The sequence below is a fragment of the Oncorhynchus mykiss genome, chromosome 12 (genome assembly GCF_057628025.1).
Source record: "Oncorhynchus mykiss isolate SJ-2025 chromosome 12, ASM5762802v1, whole genome shotgun sequence".
Classification (NCBI taxonomy): domain Eukaryota; kingdom Metazoa; phylum Chordata; class Actinopteri; order Salmoniformes; family Salmonidae; genus Oncorhynchus; species Oncorhynchus mykiss.
The window spans coordinates 33664515-33687500 of NC_143033.1; the positions used below are offsets into that span (position 1 = coordinate 33664515).

Genomic DNA, 22986 nt, shown 5'->3' on the forward strand with positions numbered 1-22986 from the left:
AACAAACCACTGGGTAAATAGGATGTCCTTGTTGTAACAGTAGCACACCTCTGGGTGTGTACACTTACAACACTGACTGTAACTGTACAAACAACTCTGTCCACCAGAAGGAGCCTTGAGGTATGCCAACGACAACCATAACCGACTGGAGAAGTGGTTCATATTAAGGGCTAATGCAAATTAGATGACATTTTTATCAGTCCACGGTATCAGCAGCACTTACCTGTTGGCTGCGATATGCAGCACACCATGGCTCTTATTCAGATTCTTCTTGAGTTTGAGGAAGTCAAACTTACCTTGTCAAACTTCATGTAGTCCTCACAAGATACATAAATCATCCCGACGATCACCGATTGTGTATAAGTCTCTGTTTCGTGCATCGATACACCAGATGCTACGGTATATTTGTGTTTAAAGTGAGTATAGGATATAGTATGTATCTAATAATAAAGGTTGTGCAGTTAGAACAGTTAGAAAACCAGTCTAATCTGCTAGAACTTCTCTCAGAAGGATATTCTGGAGCTGCAGTTGGGTCATTAAGTAGTAAAGATTTAGAGATTCATTACTGGGATTGCTGGAGGGTGTCATGATAAATCACTAGTCTAATGTAGTGTGCAGACATGCAGCTTGTGCTGTCATGTCCTGTTTGCTGTTTGTTTGTTGGTTTGTTTGTTACTTACGTCACTCAGCCTGTCTCTGGAGCTGCTTCCCACAGAAGGCTTGGACCGTCCACTCAGGCTCTCACTGTCGCTGTCCTTACAGTTGTTCTGTCCCGGCTTCATCTGAAAAACAACAAACACACACAGACACACGTTAACATGCTGAAGACGTTGGGACAGGGCTTTGGTGCTAAGCTTTACATTCAGTATTTGAATTATTTATTTTCTACAGTATTTTTTGCTCATCTTTATCAAGGGTGCCAATCATTTGGCCTGTAGATTATAGTGGCGGAGGAGACTGACAAGAAAATCCCTCTCCCACAGACAGAAGCACATTTTGTCATGAATATGTGTGAGCTGGCAGCGAGCACTGTTCTGTATGTGTAAATCTGTCATGTTTTTATATGCCTCTTGAGCCAGCAGCTGTCACTCCAGCCTGCCAATGACAGACAAGACAGCCAGCATCTGATCTCACAATGTGAAATCCCCATCAACCTTTCTGAGAAGAGAAGAACAGAAACAAAAGCTTCAAACATCTTCAAAAGCCGTCTTCCCTTCCTTTCAAACAGACAGGCAGCCCCATGCGGAGACTACAGAAGCTCAGTTTCAGACTCATAGAGAGACAGAAAATAAAAAGCAAGTGAGCAAAGAGGAGGAGGATGTGCGATCCAAGAACATCTGAGCCTTCCAGAAGTCCTCCTGAGGAGAACAATGTAGGGCTCATGGGGGCCGAGGGGCAGTTGTGGTCCAAGTCTGCATTTCATGTCCTCTGAAGCTTCCTCACAATACTCCTTCCTTCCAGACCCAGCAGACGAGATCGGCCTGCCATGCCAAGCCTTCATTTCAAATCACATACCAGAGCATTAAATAGGTGCAATGCCACCTAACAGAAAAAGCAGAGTATGGCTCGACAGACAGCACATAGAGGGATTGTATTATCTAAGAGGGGCTGTACTCTCACTCTCTCTTTCTGACTGAACTATACAGGTAGCATTTGTTTTTAATTGAACCTTTATTTAACTAGGAAAGTCAGTTAAGAACAAATTCTTATTTACAATGACGGCCTACCCCGGCGACGCTGGGACAATTGTGCACTGCCCTACGGGACTCCCAATCATGGCCGGATGTGATACAGCCTGGATTCGAACCAGGGACTATAGTGACGCCTCTTGCAATGAAATGAGGTGCCTTAGACCACTGCGTCACTCGGGAGCCCAAAGTCCGTAACTGGTTCCAGAATACCAGGATTTATTGAAAGGGCACAGGGTAGAGGGGGACGCCTTAAGAGCCTTTGAATTAAACGTATAATTAAAATGAAAACATTCCCTTTTCTGTAACCATTAGCAGTATGAAAGGAATTCTTTCCGAGGGAGAATACTGTGGTGGGCGAAAGGCTGTGAGCCAGGCTGAGTGCTGAGAGTGATAAGAGAGAGCTGGAGAACTGGGAGATGCCTGATGGGCCTGAGGAGGAGAGCGGGGAAGAGAACTAGGCCACACAAGACAGCCTGGCTGGAGGGAACACAAGCACGTGGAGATAAACACACACACACACACACACACACACACACACACACACACACACACACACACACACACACACACACACACACACAGAGAGAGAGAGAGAGCTCCATACACAGAGGCTCTGGCATGTGTGATAGCACTAATTACCTCCAACACACTTTTCCTCCACAAAGAGACTGAGCCTTTTCCTTACCCTTTTTTGTAAAAGGCCAATTCCTCTGATGGGAGTTTGAACATTTGCAGAGCAGAGGGGGAAGTATATCCCGGGCATGCACACACAGTAATAGAGCCCTGAAGAAAGGGCATGGGAAGAAGGGAGGGACGGCACTGTGCACCGTTTATGCCCCAGTCTACAGGTCGTTCATCAAAACATGTTGACCTATAATATTCATTAAGCAAGCAGGGTCCCTGCTGGCAGCACTGTGCATCTCTCTTACGCACACACACAAAATGGGGACACACGCGCATGCGTGCACACACACACACCAATGTACAGGTAACTGCCAAAATAATGGAAACAATGACGGATAGAAAGTATATTGAAAGCATGTGCTTCCACACAGGTTTGGTTCCTGAGTTAATTAACCAATTAACATCCCATCATGCTGGCTATGCCCCCATAGCATGACAATGCCCCCATTCACAGGGTACGAGGGGTCACTGAATGGTTTGATGAGCCTGAAAACGATGTGAACCATATGTCAAGGCCGTCTCAGTCAACTCAGTTGAACACTTATGGGAGTTTTCCAGTAGCATCAACAAAACACCAAATTATGGAATTTCTTGTGGAAGAATGAATGGTGTCGCATCCCTCCAATAGAGCTCCAGACACATGTAGAATCTATGCCAAGGTGCATTGAAGCTGTTCTGGCTCGTGGTGGTCCAACGCCCTACAAAGACACTTTATGTTGTTTCCTTTATTTCTACATATTCTAACCACAGACCAATAAAAGTACTTCCACCCCCACCCATGTCTTACTTGTGTAATTGATTGAACAGCCATCTGCAGCACATGGAATGAAAGGGAATGATTGAATAGCTTTAAGGGCTTGTCTGCATTACCTTATCTCTTACAATGAAGTCCGACACATTCGACAGTAATTGTGTCCCAGTCTGTTTGAGTAAAATAGATTTAGATTAATCTAACAGTTCAAGTATCATCAAAATGACTGATGTCTATATGTGGAACAAACCGATTGCATTAGTACTGTACACTCCCCGGTCTCCATCGATCAGTAGAAAATCTACTCTGTCCGTGAACTATTCAGTAAATTTACCTCAGAGAATAGAGTGAAGAACATCTCTAATAAAGCCAACGCAGTAAACCCAGATCATCTTTCAGGGGTATTACATGGCCAGACAGGAACCTAGCTATTACACAGTGATTTGCAAAATGTCTCCCTTGGTTTGTTGTTCCCTTTAATTTCTCTTAAAGCTTCCTTAAATTACTTCAGAGAATGACGTGTTCTTTCAGAGGGGCAGATTCCTGGCGTAATGTACTCATCTCTTAACAGCGTGATTAATAGATGTGCTAAACCAAGGGAGGATATGCTCGTGGTCACAATAAATCAGCCCCATCAAAAAGCTGAGCTGAGATTTAATGACCTCCCAGTACAGATAAATCTGAGAGATGAACCAGTCTCTCTGTGTGTGTAGAGTAGAGACTAACAGTCCCTTCAGTTGGCATGTCATCCCAGTAGCAGTAGCAGCAAGCAGTGGCTCATCAGCATGGTCATGGTCCTCTCATTACTCTGGCATGTCATTTCACATTTCATCACTTCACTGCCTTTTTACTTGTTTCAGTTTCTTCTCCCTTGGTGCACATGGCATGGCCGCTTTTCACAATATCTAGTGCAGAGATGATGGGTGTAGTCAGAGAGGGTGTGTGGAGGTTTTGTGTGTGTGTGTGTGTGTGTGTGTGTATTTCCCTTTGTCCATGTGTGTGTGCATGTACGTGTAGCGTGTGTGTGTACACTACGTGCACATGCCTGTTCTGTGATTCTGTGCTCATGTAATAACAACATAAACACATGAATAAAGAGGCAAGCTGAAACATACAGACGTATTCGTTTAATGACCTTATCCACATTGGGTAAAAATGTGCCCTACAGAAAGATAACTAGCAAACAGACGGTTTTAATATTCCAGAGGCTAATTTCACAACAAATAAAAACACAGCAATACATTAGCATCTAGTGAAACATTTAAACTACTAGTATGTGCATCTGCCATTGATTTCAACACATTGAGGTCTTGTCTTCCCTCAATCTGTTCCGTGTTAGGGGGGAACCCCCACCTTCCCCTCTGCCTGAATTTATTGAAGTATAGAATTAAAACAACTGTTTTCAATCAGCAGTCAGTGTGATTCTTCAGCAGAGAACAGCCTAAATAAAACCTCCACACTATCATCGTTTTAATCAAGCTGCTATATCTCCCCATGTGATACAGTAATAAAATGAGTCATATTCCCCCAAATCTAAACTACATAGAAACCTCCATTCTGTAGTTTTAATGTATTTGTACTCACCCTGAACTAAATAGCCATACTAACGCCAAAAGGTAACACTTATAGAGTACTGCATCACGAAAGGAGATGGGAGCCACTTACAAAGCAGATAACCTTGCTTATAGAAGAAGCCTGAATCAATAAAAGGCTAACTTAAACTGAATGCTTTTATTTCTGTATTTCTGGTAATGGCAGCAGAGTGGAGAAAGTGCTATTCATCTATTCAAACCTGACCTGGACAATACACCAGCGCTTTTCTACTTAAGAATTTTCAGGGGAAGAAATACCTCCCTTTAAAGGGATACTTTGGGATAGTTCGGGATTTTGGAAACGAGGCCCATTATCTACTTCCCCAGAGTCAGATTAACTCATTGTTATGTCTCTGCATGCAGTTTGAAGGAAGTTGCTAACTAGCACTAGAGCAATTGTTAACCTGGAACATGCGTTCCAGTCATTGCGCTAACGCTAGTTAGCATTAGCTCACGAAACTACCTCTAACTTCCTTAATACTGGACGCAGAGACATAAAAATGGTATCCACATCTGACTCTGGGGAAGTAGAAATCCCTTTAAGAGGCCTTTTGCACATTAGAAGGGAGGTTGGAAAACAGCCTTTGAAGATTTTTACAGGATTATTGTTAACACGTGTAGTCAATTATTTCCTCTGCCCACTTAGCGAAAAGTGCGTTGCCAGTGCTGCTGAGGAATTTTACAAGCCTACTGACCTATTCCCAAGGGCTCCTCTAGCAACTGAATGTAATCAAACACAAAAAGTGAGCCCTGCTTAACGTGTTAAACCACACAGGCCATTTTTAACAGAGCAATACACAACCCACCCCCTAGCCATCAACCTCCATCCTCCCTCCCAAAAAGTGCGAAAGCTGGGCTCGGCTTTCTATGCTAGCCTCCGTGGGATTCCATTGCTATCAGCTCCTGTTTTCCCTGAGTTATGCACAACAGCAGCTGCGGAACTCGGCGGTAATAAAACCTGGAACAATTTAAGGGCTTTTATTGTTGTTCTGCGGTCGGCTTTTAGTACAGCTAACCTGTCCTCTCTGGATCCCTCCCACCGCCAGTAGAGAATCCCACCAGGCCTGCAATGAAAGAGGATCTCATTTACCTAAAAGCGCTTATAAATGTTTAATTTGATTTAACAAGTTACAAGTCGCTCATTCTGGAAGTTTTACGGCTGCTTGCCACTGAGGGAGGACCATGAAAGTTTTATAGATAATCCACTAGCTAGCTCGGGCTGCTTATAATAAACGCTCTATTTTCTGCTGTACTGACAAATCCCTTTGGTTTACAGTGACTACGCTTTGAACATTGACGTGCAGTCAGGGTAGACAGGGTCAGCTGCACCTCAATGACTCTTTACACCTGCTTCTCAAGATCACCCACTCACTTACACACCCTTACATAACAACACACAGAACATTACCCTCTTCTTTATAATACTCTTTATGACTTAGTGTTTTTTTTAAATAAATGTCTTGATATTGTGTATATTTTATAAATGTATATTGCATCGTTGAGAACTTGCAATTTTTTGTTTTGTTATTTTCTTACTTATTTTTTGTTATTTAATTTTTATTTCATCATTTGTTTGACTTTTGAACACTTGTTCTTTTTCGGTGGGGGGGGGGGGGGCAATACAGTGCAATTGTATTTTTGGGGGGTATATAATTGAACTTATTTCATGACTTATTTTATGGAAGGGGGTTTGGGAATATGTTTTATGTATGTCTTGGCTTATCTTGTACACTTCTTTCATTAGAGATGTTGCTTTATAATTTCACTTTTGAACACTCTTCATTTTTTGACAAATAAATCCATGTTTATATAGTAAACACTTGCCCTTTCCTTGATTTGGTGGCAGAGCACCCATTTTATTTGCTAAAACTGCAGGAAAGGTGCCAGGGTATTCATTCCTTCCCATCCATTCAAATTGCTGACACGCACAGCCGTTCCTGACTACATTCACTTGATGGACAGGGTCACCATATGCCTCGTTGCTTTGCCTAGCTTCATTCATTACATTGAGACAATTTCATATTTTACACATGCGTATTGCCTAAACATGTTGTGTGGGTGTGTCTACATCCCCTTAAAACTATTCATGGAACAAAATGCATGTCAAAGGCCTAGAGTATGTTCATATTCTGCATAGTCCAAAAACACAGAAATTATGATATTCATAGCAATAATCACTGTCTAAGCATAGGGGGATGAGAGACTACATTTCCCATCAGCCCCATGGTGAGGCCCAGCCCCATAGTGTGTCAACTTTGGACTGGCAGCAGACAATAGCAGTTGAAAACAGTCGGGAACGGTTAACCCACTGCAAACTTTTCCCGACGAGAACGTCATGTGAAAGCGGGACACGGGTTGTCAGGGCCTGTAAGGAGCTGATTCAGTGTCCTCCGTCATCGTTCTGACAGCAGCTGTGTGGCAGCGCGTAACTGGCGCTAACCAGAGTGGCCCGGGCCAGACCCTGTGTTTGGCTCTGAGGCCTGAGCGTTCTGACCGCCCCAGACAAGCGTCCTCCATCCCCCCACCTCCCCCTGTCCATAGCCACCCACAGTCAAAGCCTGTCATTGGACATCAGGGTTCACTGGGGTCCGACTGCCCTCATTTGTTTAGTTAGTTTGTGTGTGGTATATAGAGGTCATGGGAAGTCACAGTTAAAATAACACTTAATATATCCATCAGTGTCTCTGTTACACAACACAACCATATATATTTTCACTCATAATGTCCAATTGACATATTTGTGATTATTGGCATATTTTGGCCAATACTTCTGTACTGGCTATGACAATGTTTCCTAGATGTCATTATAGCTAGCGACTCGGCAGAACAGAAACAGTAGTTTTCCTCCGTGTCTATCGTTTCCGCAGGGTGCTGTGCGATCGCCATGGAAATGCTCCATTTCACTCTTATACCTCTCAGCCGTTATCATGCTCAAGTGGTTGCCACGACCTCTGGCGACCTTGTCAGACATGATTTTTGTGGTGGCAGGAGGCCTAATGCACCCTGAGGACGGGCTTAGGCCACAGAGCAGGATCACAGTCTCTCTGTGGTGGAATGTGATTCTTCACAGCAATGGAGCCTCTGAGGACTAGAGGGGCTAACCACAGCACCCTGAAGGCATGAGCATTCTGAGAGGAAGATAGAGGAAGAGTTGGGGTGTGGGAAAACTTGCTTAAAAGTGCTGTCTTGATGTCATCAGTCATACTAAGGGCCATTTACTCAACCACAGAGCTGGGGGTGGGGTAGGGGGGTGGTGGAGGTATGGTAGGCTTGAGGCTGCATTTATATACAGACATAAATCTGGGATCTATGACGACATTACATACAAATCAATATGCTTTTAACATCCATCCGCTCTGCAGTTGCATCGCAATCACCTTTTTCCCTCTTCGTACAAATGGCCATATAATGCTGTAGCCTGCTGCATTGAGTTATGGGGACAATTCCCAGATTTAATAATGAACTGAGTGGTGCAAGGTGGTGGAAGGATGGAAGGAGGGAGGGGTGGTAGGAGGAGAATAAGATCAGCAGGAGACCTCAACTCTCTCAGACCATATCAGAACACCTTGTTATAGGACACCATGTGGCAGTAAAATACACCCCCCCCCCCCTTCCCACATTAAACATATCCAGCTCCCCTTCCCTCCATGGCTACAGTAGCATCCCCCTAGGCTCTAAGGGAGGAAGGACAGAGAGAGGAGATAGAAAATGAGCGAATGAGAGGGGGGAGGGAGGCGAGACAGAAGTAGAGAGAGGAGTGTGGGACGACATAAGAGAGAGGAAAGAGAGAGACAGAGAGCGAGTTGAGAGAGACTCGAGAAGCCTTCCCAGAGCACAGCAGCTGCACAGAGAGAGAAGGCCGAGACCTTCAGCTGCTCAACCGAGCGCTTATCACCACATAACTATTCATCAAAGAAATTTGTGTGCAATTAATTACATTATTCCCGAGCCCCCCCATCCATGCCACCGGGTCGTTACTTCAATATCAGCTTTCAGCTAGCCATCTCACTAAGCCACAGCCTCAGTGCCAAGTCACAGCTAGGTCTCAGAGCTGCCCGGCCAGCCTAAGTGAAGAGTGCTGCTAGGAGGAAAAAAAGAAAAAGGCCTCCTCTCCTCTCCTATCGGCTTGCAGGAGGCTATCATTTCTCTTTCTTATTGCCATTTATTTCCCCCTAGGAATTCACTGCCAGTATATTGGCAGGCCTTCCAGTAGATGGAGGCAATGAAATTTAGCGCGGACACTTAACACCGGTTCAAGCCTTGTGCACGGCTCATGTGTGGCGGTAATATGATAAACAAACGCTTCCAGTTTGGAGAAAGAGGACTTTTTAATGTTACAGAAATAGAGCACTGAGCGCCGGAACTGCATGGAGCTGTGGCTGCAGTTAAGAAGATGGAAAATGCACAACCGGAGCCCTTCAGAGGTGGGGAAGAAGATATACAAATCATTTTTTAGCTAAATGTCAGAGTGAGTGTGCTGTCGCCTGGCTCCTGCTATTAAGGAGAGAGGATCTAAATGGGTGATCGCAGTACCATTATAGGACCCTAAGGCATGGCTAGCTCCCAGCCTGGATGTTATGCAGCAAATAAGACAAGTAAAACGGTATAAAGGGATATTCATTTAAAACGATTCCATTCAAACCTTTAAGAGGAAAGTTCACACAATAAACATGCAATTTGTGTCCATTAACAGGAAATGTCCAGCTGGTTGAGAGAATGCCAAGAGTGTGCAAAGCTTTCATTAAGGCAAAAGGTGACTACTTTGAATAATCTAAAATAAAACATATATTTGGATTTGTTTAACACTTTTTTGGTTACTAAATAATTCCAAATGTTATTATTTCACAGTTTTGATGTCTTCACTGTTATTATACAATGTAGAAAATAGACAAACGAAGAAAAACCTTTAGGTGAGTCAAAACGTTTGACTGGTGCTGTACATGTAGCCTACATGACTAGTACTACAGACCAGATATGAACTAAAGTCACACTGCAATCAATAACAGGTCTATAAATACACAACACGTTGCTGTGGGTAAGTAACAGCGTGTCCAATGCTGCCAGTCAGTCACACCCTTTGGCTTCAGGGCACAGCAGTGAGAGTGGTGTGATTAGGTCCTGGCAGGCTGACACTTGTCCCTCATTGACCTGTGACCCCTGGTACAGCGAGCCAGGAGGGCTGTTAATGACAGCAGAGATGAGCTGAGATAATCTGATCTCCAATCAGCAGGTGGACGTGACCTCTGTGACCTCTATGAAACAGGACGCCGGCCTATCAGCGTACAGGTCAGAAGCCCTGGCCTGTTTTGGTTGGCCGCGGTTCAAACGAACGAAAAAGCAGAGCGTCTCACCTTACCCGTGTTTGGCTCGCCTGAGCTGCAGGCTGGAGGATTAGAGAGACTATAAAATCTGCTTAGACAATATAAGGTTCCCCTTTGGCTGGCCGACAGGGTGCCTGTCCAAGGTCGCTGCTATCACTAATCCCCTGTTATCAACATCTTCATTTAGCCGCCTTCCTGAAATCCATGTCTACTATTAGACGGCCATAAAACAAGATGGTCCCAAAGGCACCAATGTATTAACAGGAGCAGAGCCAAGAGTAGACTTGGCTTATTCTACTTTAGAGGAGGACTACTCAGCAACACAGCATCTGTTTATACTTTCTTATCAGCTTGGTTCAAATGTGACAGGCACACTAGAGCTGCAAACAGGATGCTAGCCAGCAAGAACTCTCTGACCTATTAGCATGACTTACTGACTTGTATTGACCTCGTGTGAGATCAGGTTAGCGCAGCAGCAGAGTACACAGCGGATTTCCCCAAGTCACAGCGATCCAGAATCAACACAACTAAATGATGATCCAGGATCAAAGACAACATCAAGGTTAACTGGCCTCATGAATCTATAAGTGGAGGAGTCATAAGCCAATAAGAGCAGGCTTGTCTGAGCAGGCCAGATTGTTGTTCCAGAAGTTTCACACCTCCCCAGTGAGCTGGCTACCTCACATACTTGGCTGTAATCAGCTGAGCCAGTCACCATACTGAACATTCTGCAAGCTCCACAAGCCAGCGTCAGCGAGCGACCTGTGACATCTGAGCTATGGCAAGTCAAGAAGGTCAAGTGCTAGGCTATATGAGTACAAATATATATAAATAAACATCTTACAAGAGGTTAACCCTTTTCTGAATATAATGTAGCTACACGTCAGGAATAACTCAGACATGTACACTATAACATACACTGTTCAAAACGCATAATACTAGTTAGCCTAGATGACTAAGGGATATGATCATTATTATTACAATGTAATAGCATTAACAGTGCTCTCATTCCCCTATGATCCCATCAGGCCATAAAAGTGCAGCTGGAATGTGGACATAATGGAGTAGAAACAGACAGTCGATGGAGGGGAAATGCCACGCTTGTTTAACTTGAATAGCTACCTGGTTTCAGCAACTAGGCAATGTACCGGACTACCAGTTCAATGAGTGATCCTTTCAAAGAGGATGAGAACTTTGTCATTCTATTTCTCCCCAGCAGTGACAACTATCTCCAACCATCCAAAATAAACAGTGATTTCTTTATTCCAGGTTCCCCCAGTATTGTGAAACGGAGGACTCCGCCGCCGAACACCGAAGAGAATCAGTTCCGTCTTTATGATTTACACGGTGATAAAAATAGCTACCTTCCACCCGAGACCTGTCAGCACCTACCAGTGGCAAGGCAGCTGGCACAAATAGCTTCCCCACCTGTGTCCAAGCCATATTACCACACACAGGGGACCTGTTACATTTCAGCCCAGTTCCACATCATTAGGCACGAAAAGGGACTATTTAAGTCCTCAGCACCGCTCGTATTTATGTTGAGACTTAAATCTAGATTGAAATCTTGTAATTTTTTCTATCCTTCCTCCTTCTCCCCAAGAGTGTTTAGCGATCTTGGCAGAACAAAATAATTACTCCGTGACCCTCTTTGTGAAGCGTGCCCCCGCTCTGTTTTTGTTTTGGTCTGGGCTTCCTATTCCAAGTAATGGACTTCCTTCAAACCATAAATCACACTTATGTCGCTCCTTTTCATCTGTAGTTTTTGCGCTCTGCCATGTTTTGTTTAGTGTACCACATTTTTGTTAGTGTAATGCTTGGTGATTACAACCAGACAATGCCAGCCATCTTCCTTCTCCGCCTCTGAAAGGCTCTTTTACAGGCTCTTAAGGCCACAAATGTCAACCACAGGAAGGCAATTATGAGAGTAAAATTACTTCCCTACTGTTATCCATCTATTCTGTGAGCCAGGGGAATGGTTAAAAGCCACCATGTAATGGGGAACAGTTAGCGTTTTCTCCTGGCCCCCAGCCAAGGCTACTAACTTTGCTATTAAAGGCCCCGACAAGCTTTGTCAATGCAATCTGCTGAATGCCTTGAGTGACACACGATCGATATTCTCCACTTTCCCGGGTCATCATCGATGACAGAGGCCTAAGTAATAATACAGCCCTCGCTGCCTCCTCTATCTTAAACGCTTCCCCTGCCACAATATTTCTTTTTTGTCTCAGGGCTTGTGAGCTACATTTTCTTGCCGATCGAAAGAGGAAGATACGGATGGTGAAAAGGGGGAAGAGGGGGGTCTGAGGAATTACTATGTGTCTAGATTGATGCTAGCCAGGGAGCAAGCTTGGCAGGTTGAGGGGGGAGGAGGAGGCAGTGGGGGGAGGGGAGCTCAGATAAATAAAAAATGACTGGCTGCCGAGTTGTAATCTGCCAGCACCGAGCCCCCTGTAGCAACAAGCCAAATGAAAAAGCACACTGACAGGCAGGAGAGATGGAGGGCCTGCGGTAGATTGCAGGAAGAGAGGGAGGGCGCAGGGGAGGGAGGGAAAGGGGAGAGAGAGGCATGCAGAGGGATAGAGAGAGAGGATGCAGGCAGACAAATAGAGATTGTGAGGAGACATTTATTTTTGTTTGTTCCTGTGCATGAAGGTGTCAGGGAGCTGGGAGAGAAATGTGGCATGTGTTTGCAGGCAGTAAATAAAACACACGTGCGCACACACGCGCGCACACACACACACACACACACACACACAAACACACACAAACACACACACAAACAAACACACACACAAACACACACACACACACACACACACACCAGCTGGAGTACATAATACATCCATTACATTTTCTAATAAGCTTGAATGTAAACATTAGCAGTTAACCGTGTTTCATTACCCATCAAGCGCTGTTAATTAGACTGAAAATGTTATTTATATGTCTGGGCTGGTGTGTGCAGGAGAGCATGTAAAGCTAACATAATGTGCCATTTTTACATTATTAATGCCATTTTCACCTTTTGACAGACAGATAAACTCACGCACGAGCGCGTGCGCACACACACACACACACACACACACACACACACACACACACACACTAAAAGGCAGTTGTCCTCCCCTCAACTAGCAGGTGGATCACACTCCCAACATCAAAACCCAACACAAGAGCTCCACCTACTGCAAGTGCCTTTTCTGCAGCCTGGCCTCCTATGTTAGGCTCCTGGGTGGCGCAGCGGTCTAAGGCACTGCATCGCTAGAGGCGTCACTACAGACCCTGGTTCGATCCTGGGCTGTATCACAACCAGCTGTGATTGGGAGTCCAATAGGGCGGCACACAATTGGCCCAGCGTCGTCCGGGTCAGGGGAGGGTTTTGCCAGGGTAGGCCGTCATTGTAAATATGAATTTGTTCTTAACTGACTTGCCCAGTGAAATGAAGGTTACATGTTAAGACAGCAAGTCTAACCCTGGGAAAACAGTGCTCCTCTAAGACAAAGCAGAGACTGTCTGCTACTGATGTAAGACAGGCAGCAAAGACAGCAAAAAATACTTATACAGTACCCATTCTAGATAATCTCCCAGTAACCTTCTCTCATTGGACATGAAGGTTTGTAGGCCAGGAGGCTCTGTGATACAGACATGGGTAAGGAGGTTGGGTGTAGACTGGCCTGAAGTCTGGCTGCATGGCTGATGCAGTGCCAGGGGTGATGAGAGCTGAAGGTTAAGCCCTCTCCTCCTCACAGGTATTAGTGTTGAAGCCTCTCGCCTGTTAAACAGGGGCTAGGTGTGTGTGTGTGTGTGTGTGTGTGTGTGTGTGTGTGTGTGTGTGTGTGTGTGTGTGTGTGTGGAGCAGGGCATGGGAAAGGTCTGACTGACTGCCACACCACACTGTCTGCCTGCTGGCCTGAATACACAACCACCTTCCTATCCCTAATGATAAGGCAAGGTCAGTCTAATGCAGGCACAGCGACCCTCTACAGAGGAGAAACAGAAGGACAGACTGGCATTGTCATCAGGATCTCAACAGTTAAACAATGAAAGTTCACATCAGGCACATCCCAACCACAGGGAGCAGACAGACACCAGACACAGAGCAAACAATCTGCCTGCACGACCATCCATAACACAACACATATCTCGAGGAAGAAAGCATATTTATAAATCACTTGCACACCGTAGGGGAGGGCTGATGATCTTACAATAGCAGAGAAAACAACGCTGTTCTTTTTCCTATGAGAATGATCCATATTTCTGTGTCCGTCTGGCTCTCTCTGGTAATCCACTGCTTTTATGTTCTTTCCCCGGCAGCAGACACACACCGTGCACAGCAAAGCCAGGCAACAGGGGCCTGCATGCTGGATGTCTGCAAAGGCAACATTTCCCCCACCTCTCTTTTTCATTTGCAGACCTGCTGCTCACTGTTGGACTGTCACAGAGAAAAGCTATCTTCCCCACAGCATGGCGGCTGTTCCAGGGCCACGCCGATCTGCACCGCCCTGCATGCCAATGCCACCACACCACTTCCTGCTCCCCCGCTGGGCTATTGAGGAAATATCAGCTGATACCGAATCATTTGTCTCCCTCATGCAGCTCGCCCCCCCAGTCGCGCCACGGTGAAAGGGGGAGACATGGGAGGACCATCTGCCTATCTCACAGGGAAACACTGGGGAATTATTTGTGTAACCCTCAGCGTGGCAATTTTGGTGAAAGCACAGATCAATATATAAAAGGGCCGTCTCCACGGGACCAGTTTGTTAAGGAACATGTGCTTCTCAGCTCAGGGGTTTATGGCATCATTATTATTATTGCTCATGGCATTCTTTTTCCAGAAATGAAATGGGGCATAATCATTTTAAATGGAGTCATTCAGTAGCATAAGAACCACCACGGCACTGAGACTTTGTACCTAATCAGAGAAAGGTAAAGGAGGAAGAAAAGTACTGTGGGGTTTCAATGGCCCCTTTAATTCCCTCACTTCACTGTGACTCATGCTGTGTTACAAATCAGATGGCTGTGAAGCCCCAGAAGTCAGATGGCTGTGAAGCCCCAGAAGTCAGATGGCTGTGAAGCCCCAGAAGTCAGATGGCTGTGAAGCCTCCTTGTCTCCAGGATGAGTCTTACATAAACACTGGCTGAGCCAGGGATCCCAGGCTTATCAGTGCAGCCTTGTTATTGCTGGCCAATCCACACATATTTCTCAGCTCAAATCAATTGCACAGCCATTAAAACTAAGCCAAAGAGACAATCCTCTGGTAATTAAAGGCTGTTGTCGTTAATGAGCAGTAAAAACACTGATAACCTGCATCTCAAGACCTTGTCCACCATACTGGCTGATTAGATAAAGCTGGGACTGTGGTGGATGGATTAGCAGGGGGAGGTGACAAGCGGTTTGGGAATGGTGGCAAAGAATGTGGTGTGTGTGTCTGTGTGTGTGTGTCTGTGCGTGTGTGTGTGTGTGACCTCACTATTATCTAATCAGTACTAATCCACAAGTAAGAATGTACACTGATAACCAATGCGAAGACAAAATGTTGCAGACTAATGGTGCTCAGGCTAATCATATCATTTATAACTACAAGAGTGATGTTGTTTCAAGGATATCTATGTGATAATGAAGTACTGTAGGCTACATCAAAGTTATTACCACAGATGGAACAGCCGTTTGCAATCATGAAGTCCAACATGAACCCAAGAGGTCAAGACCTCTGGTCATGCTAGTCACAACATCGAACTCATCAAAGTCATACGTTCACTTAGAAATCTTAACAATGAGACATACTGTAGCAATGATTTCTAAGACAAATGTTAAATGGAGATCGTTGTGAACAAGACACTCTTTCATGTAGGTTGCTGTTTACTAACTAGACACACAACTCTTTCAAGGAGGGAATACCTTGATAGTGGACTACACACTAGAACCTCCAAAATGCCCATTGTCAATGTTCTGTAGCTTTGAGGAACTGCTTACAGCATTCTTATTTAACAAAGTAATTCATTATTGAAGAGTGTTATTCATGCACACACACACACACACACACACACACACACACACACACACACACACACATACGTTCCAATGCAGTTGTTTTATGAATTATGGAGAAGTGTGCTGGATGCAAATGAGAAACAATACTAGGTTTATTTTCAACCCAAAAGCCACAGAAGAAGCACTAAAGCAGAAAAACAAGCCACGCTGGGTGCAAACTTAAAAGTGTCGGAGCGTTAGGGGGTTTGGGTGGTGGAGAGAGAATGCTTTTATTTCCTTCAAGTCTCTCTCGCTCACCCCTGGAGAGAAAGTGTGAGCAACAGTACAAGGCTAAAACAACCAACTACTGTACCCAGAATACTTCTGACGTTTTCAAACTATGCCTTTTTCCTTTGCATCTGTATTCTTTTCATTATCCCACTTTCCCAGTGTGTGCTAGCCTATATAGTTAAATGTACACTGTCATGAGCATATACACAACAGTGTATTTTCACAGGGCCGATTGTGTGCTATCAAGCCAGGCACAAGAGAGAATGTCGAAATTCCCGTGAGCAGAATTTTAAGCACACATGTAAATCATTTAGCACTCCCTGGCTGAACAGAGAGACTGAGACAGAATGTGAGAGAGCTCAGTTCTCTCTTATGTAAGCATCACACTGCCTCTTCCCTCTGTCCCAGAAGAATGAGTGTTTTTCTATTCCAGAGCTCATTTCCTAACACCACAGAACCCTGCAGAGAGGGAGCGGCTTCAGTCAAACTCTCTTCTCATGCAGGGAGCTCCACCAAGCAGCAGCAGACATGTTACCCTACTGATGACCTGCAGGTGGCGCTACATGACAACACGTCAAGAGGAAAGGAGCGGAGGAGCTGGAGAGGAAATGGAGAAAAGCAGAATAGAGGGGAAAGGAAGAAAGGAATACAGGATGGAGGAAATGAATGAAGGTGTGGAGTAATAAACTACTTTCTGACATGTCTTTCTTTAATCACAACCTGCATGGCCTTTCATTTATGGGTGTGCTTAGTGGAACCATAATAACATACAGAATACACTAAATCAAATCAAGAGTATAATAGCTTTGTTAGCATACTATTAAGAGCGGAAGACATTGCACAACCATTACTTGAAATAAAGATAAAGCAACAAAACACCAGGGGGTCATACAGGCAAAATACATGCTCTTACAGATACGGACTAATGCCATTCCAGTTGTGTCTGTGCCTAATCCGATGACTCAGCTCCATTGTGTGAATGAGGAGATAATATGTACCACAGTGAAGATATGGATATTATTATCCCATGGCTGCTCTATGCTAAGAGCTATAATGTGTCAGCAGGTGAACTGAGGTCCCATAGTTCGCACCCACACACACATGTACACAAAGACACCCACACACACACTCAGTGTGATTTCGTAAGGCCTCCTCCTATGGAGGGCAGCGCTAGAGGCATGAAAGGAGAGGGCAGTGAGGTGACCTACAAGGGCAGAAGGCAGTACAAAAAGCATAATGTTTGTATTATGTAGCTTGAGCATTTGTATAGAATCAAGGTCTGCTAGGTAGCTCCTTGACACACACACACACACACATTGCCTGTGGGTGAAAAGAATGAGTGAGTGAGTGAGTGAGTATGTCTGTCAATTTGTATGCCTACCTAAAATGTATTCCACATATTCTGACATAAACACCGTCTACCCCGCCTCTCCAAAATACAGTACTGTAATCAAAACATCAAATCAAATGCTATGTCACATGCTTCGTAAACAACAACTGTAGATTAACAGTGAAATGCTTACAGGCCCTTCCAAATAATGTAGAGAGAAAAATATAGAAACGCGAGGAATAAATAAATACACAATGGCTGCATTCCAAACACATAAAAGACACTCCCTCCTCTCCCCTCAACGTTTGATGACATATCATGACGTATGATGAGTTGACACTTGCAGGGCGAGGGAAGAATGAATCCATTTTAAATTTCCCACCTTTGCCCGGAAATTCGTCACTCGTTCATCCCACGGTTGTGTTTCCAGTCATCATGGAATCACCGGTAACTCTTGTGTGTGCTTTATATGTGCTACAGTCAATTATGATTGCATTTCATATCTTGGCTAGAAGACAATGCATCTACAGACATTGAATAGTAGCCATCCGACAAAATCAGGTCATTCAAAAATGTCTGCCTTCTGAGGGGAAAGAGGCATTGTCGTGCCTTCTACCTGGCTGTGTGGGTGTGTGTGGACCATGTTAATAGCTTAGTGATATGGACACCGAGGAACTTGAAGATCCACTACAGCCCCGTTGATGTGGATGGTGGCGTACTCGGGGCCTCCATTTTCTGTAATCCAAGATCATCTCTTTTGTCTTGCTAACGTTGGGGGAGAAGTTATTGTCCTGGCATCAGACTGTCAAGTCACTGACCTCTCTATAGGCGGTTTCATCGTCATTAGTGATCAATGATAGTGTTGGAGTCATGCGTGGCCATGCAGACGTGCGTGAACAGGGAGTACACAGCATTTTCACATATGTGCTCGTCTTGTCCAGGGGGCAGAGGGCAGTGTGGAGTGCAATAGAGATGGCATCATCTGTGGATCTGTTGAGGCAGTATGTGAATTGAAGTGTGTCTAGGGTGTCTGGGATGATGGTGTTGTCAGCCATGATCAGCCTTTGAAAGCATTTCATGGCTACAGATGTGAGTGCTACAGGGCGTTAGTAATTTAGACAGGTTACTTTGGCGTTCTTGGGCACAGGGACTATGGTGGTCTGCTTGAAACACGTAGGTATTACAGACTGGGTCAGGGAGAGGTTGAACATGTCAGTGAATACAGCTGGTCAGCACATGCTCCGTGTACGTGTCCTAGTAATCCGTCTGGCCCTGCGGCCTTGTGAATGTTAACTGAGCGAGATCACACAGTCGTCCGGAACTGCTGATGCTCTCATGCATTACGTCCAATCGGCCTCACAACCGCAGACCATGTGTAACCACGCCAGTCCAGGACCTTCACATCTGGCTTCTTCACCTGCGGAATCGTTTGAGACCAGCCACGCAGACAGCTGATGAAACTGTGGGTATGCAAAACAAAAATCATTTCTGCACAAACTGTCAGAAACCGTCTCAATGAAGCTCATTTCATCGTTCTGACCTGACTGCAGTTCGGAGTCGTAACCGACTTCAGTGGGATAATGTTAACTTTTGATGGCCACTGGCACGCTAGAGAAGTGTGCCCTTCACAGATTAATCCCGGTTTCAACTGTACCAGGCAGCTGGCAGACAGTTTATATGGCGTTGTGTGTGAGTGGTTTCCTGATGTCAATGTTGTGAACAGAGTGCCCCATGGTGGCGGTGGGGTTATGGTATTGGCAGGCATAAGCTACAGATACAATTGCATTTTATCGATGGCAATTTGAACGCACAGAGATACTGTGACGAGATCCTGAGGCCCATTGTAGTGCCATTCATCCACCGCCATCACCTCATGTTTAGGCATGATAATGCATGGCCCTATGTCGTGTAGTAGGATTTGATCTTAGTTCTCTATTGATGTTTTGCTTGTTTGATGGCTCAGAGGTCGTAGCGGGATTTTTTACAAGCGTCAGGATAAGTGTCCTGCTCCTTGAAAGTGGCAGCTCTAGCCATTGGCTCAGTGCAGATGTTACCTGCACACCATAGCTTTTGGTTGGGATATGTACGTGTGGTCAATGTGTGGCGGTACGGTTTAGTGTGTCTGTTGAGTACGGTTTAGTGTGTCTGTTGAGTACGGTTCATTGTGTCTGTTGAGTACGGTTCAGTGTGTCTGTTGAGTACGGTTTAGTGTGTCTGTTGAGTACGGTTTAGTGTGTCGGTATGTGGTGGTAAATAGACAACTACAAAAAATATAGATATAAACTTGCTTGGTAAAAAGTATAGCCTGCAGCTTATCATTATGTTTTCTAACACACATGTTTTCTTAACATTAGAGATCACGCACCAGCTGTTGTTAAGAAAGAGACACACCCCTCCCCCTCTCAGCTTACTCGAAGCTGATGTTCGATCTTGACGATGCATGGAAAAGCCAGCGAGGTGTATATTATCTATGCCCTTGTTCAGACACAACGCTGAGAAACACAAGATATTACAGTTCTTCAGGTGCCGTTGATAGGACAGTCTCAAATGGAGATAGTTCAGTTCTTTAGTGTTCTTTAGTGGTTGTACGTTAGTCAACAAAACAGAGGGCAATGGCGGTCTAGATGCTCGGCAACATAGTCTAATCATGATGCCACCTCGCTTCCCCCTCTTTTGCCACCGCTTCCTCTTTCGAGTCCCGGGGATGAGGGCCTGGTCCAGGGTAAGAATAACATTGAAAGCTGCCGACTCATTGAAGTAGAAATCTTAATTAAAATAAAGTTCAGTTTTCTGTAGAGAAACCGTTTTTGGTCATAGGAAATTATGGCGGAAACATTATATACTGTACTGCAACGACTGGCTGCATTACAAGTAAGATAGAGATGTGGAGATTGGGGCCCAGATTGGCCAATACCCCCACATGGCTGCAGAACCAGAGTCTAGCCCCTGGCAAGGTCACAGTCTGTCTCTCTCAAGGACATACTGCAGTCTGCAGCACAGGGCCTAAAAAGGCCCCATCTCCACACCTGGTATTCAGTTAACTGCTTGCTTGCCAGAAGGAAGAAAAGAAACAAGAAAACCATATATAGTATAAAGCCCCACAGTGGAGGTGTCAAAATACCGAAACAAGGAAATGGTTCCAATTGTTTTTCCACCATTCACTTTTCCCATAGGGCTGTGTTTTGTTTAGGCTTACACTGGCATGACATTTTGATAACCATGTAAATCTTGTCAATATTTTCTGCTCCATTTACTCTCAGATTCAAAAATGCTAATTAGCATCAACGTAGATATCATGCAAGACTACAAATCCCTGCAAGGTCCTGCAAGTCATCTCTGGCTGACACCATTGCTAAATGATATTGTGTTAATTTCAAACTTGCACAAGACAGTACACAGGATTGTCAATTTAAAGAGATTTAGCCAATTTATGCATTACTACATTTAGCTAACATTAGATAGTTAATCCAGAGATTTTTACCTTTGCCTCAATTCGGCAGTCTTGTCCAGATCATCATAACATTTGTAGTTCTTTGTAATAGCCATATTAGCAGCTAATTAGCATTTCATTATTGGGGGGTAAATACAGGCAAATATATTGATAAAAGTCACCTTGTCCTAGAGAGATTTACACGGTTATCCAAACATCATGCCAGGGTAAGCCTGCACGAAACACAGCCCTTAATTTAAGTGTTTCTAAAATCCACTATGGGAAAAATGTATGTTGGAAAAAACGATTAGAACCATTTCCCTGTGTGGCCGCTAGGTTTTATGGGTATTATCACTCATACTGTGGTACTCTATAGATACTGTATTTATAGGGATTGATTTAACCTTTTATTTAGTCCACGTCGGCCTGTAAATGGTCAACAAATGTGCTAAAAACAGTAAAGACAACTGTCTACAGAAGCAGTTCGTTGCATAGGGTTGATACCAGCGCTGCAGTTTGAATGCCTTACTTGCCTACATGGGCTTCTGCTGGAATACAATTGTGTTGAGCTGCTTCACACCACAGAGGAGAGAGGAGAGGGTGAGACCGTGGAGGTTACTTCAGCTTGTAGCCCGGGGCCAGGCTGGGAATCAGTTCAAAAGACTCCCCATATAACTCTGAATATAAAAACACAGTGGACCTCTTAAACTTTTATCGCTAATAATTGATGAACACAAAGGTTCTCTTGAATTTTACATGTGAAAGACGATCTGACATCCTGAGGTTCATTGAATCTGAGCCTCCTCTCACCCACCCGCCCTTTTCTCTCTCCACCCCCCTTCCTCTCTATCCCTCGCTGTCTTTCTCTCTCTCTCCTCTCTTCCTGCTCTCCATCTCCTCATAGGTTCCGGCTAATTACAGCGATTTTAGATAATTGTTATTGAAAACAGAAGAGCGGTGCGGCAGCGGTGCTTCACGAGTTGAGCTCCCTGGAGGGGAGGAGAAGCCCTGCATCATAATGACTACAATCAGGCCCGATGCCTTTGTTTTCCTCTCTACATGAAGGAGATGCTGCTAGGCACACACCACAACACACTCCAGTGCACTTCAGGATGAATATGACCGAGAGATAGAGAGCACAAGAACATCTCTCGTCTCCTCTCTCTGAGGCATACACAGATCAACAGGCATACAAGTGAGCATACAGACCTGCACCCAGAGACAATGGCCTTTTCTTAATTAGATTTGCTAAACTCCTGCGTCCTCTCTCCTCCGTCCTCCCTTTCTCTTTCTTCCTCTTGAAAATGTTCAAAGGTAATCGAGGAGAGGAGGCGAGGGAACGTGGACGAAAAAGTGCTTGTATGAAATGAGACTCTCCTCTCCACTCACATGTCATCAGGTAAATTACGCTGACAGGGGGTGGATCGCAAAATAAATGTGTAAAGTGATAACAAACTAATGAAGTTAGCTGTGCAAGACATTTTATAGACAAAAAAACAATATAAGTAGCAAGTGTTGTTTTCTTCTGACAATACAACAACTGATTCAAAGGCCCTATGGCATATATCGAAACTCCTGCGTGGTAGGATACACTTGTGCTTCCTCGCCAAAAGGAGGCTATCAAGGAGGGGAGGACTGTCTTCCGTTTGCCTACTAACAAATTGACATACTCCTTGACCACTTATCAGTTTCCAGGTAACAGAGGAGAGAGGACAGACTTTTGCCTAAATGAAAAACCCCAATACGACACACACACACACGCACAGGCACACGCACACACACACACACACACGCACAGGCACACACATGTACACTTTGCAGAGAGGACAGGGCTACGTTTCTTTCTCTTTAACATAAATTAAACCAAACAGAGACCCTAAGACTGAAGTTTATTTGAAATGTATTGTTTTATTTCACCTTTATTT

At 44.6% G+C, this 22986-nt stretch overlaps 1 protein-coding gene across 11 annotated transcripts in view; it reads right to left on the reverse strand.

Annotated features, from left to right (window-relative positions):
• LOC110537471 (autism susceptibility gene 2 protein) overlaps positions 1 to 22986 on the reverse strand; it is a 488828-nt gene that overhangs the window by 276585 nt on the left and 189257 nt on the right. For all 11 annotated transcript variants that reach the window (XM_090192284.1, XM_090192285.1, XM_090192283.1 and 8 more), the window contains one exon: positions 681 to 782. In XM_090192284.1, the coding sequence (XP_090048410.1) occupies positions 681 to 782 (102 nt within the window). The remainder of the gene's footprint in view (positions 1 to 680; positions 783 to 22986) is intronic.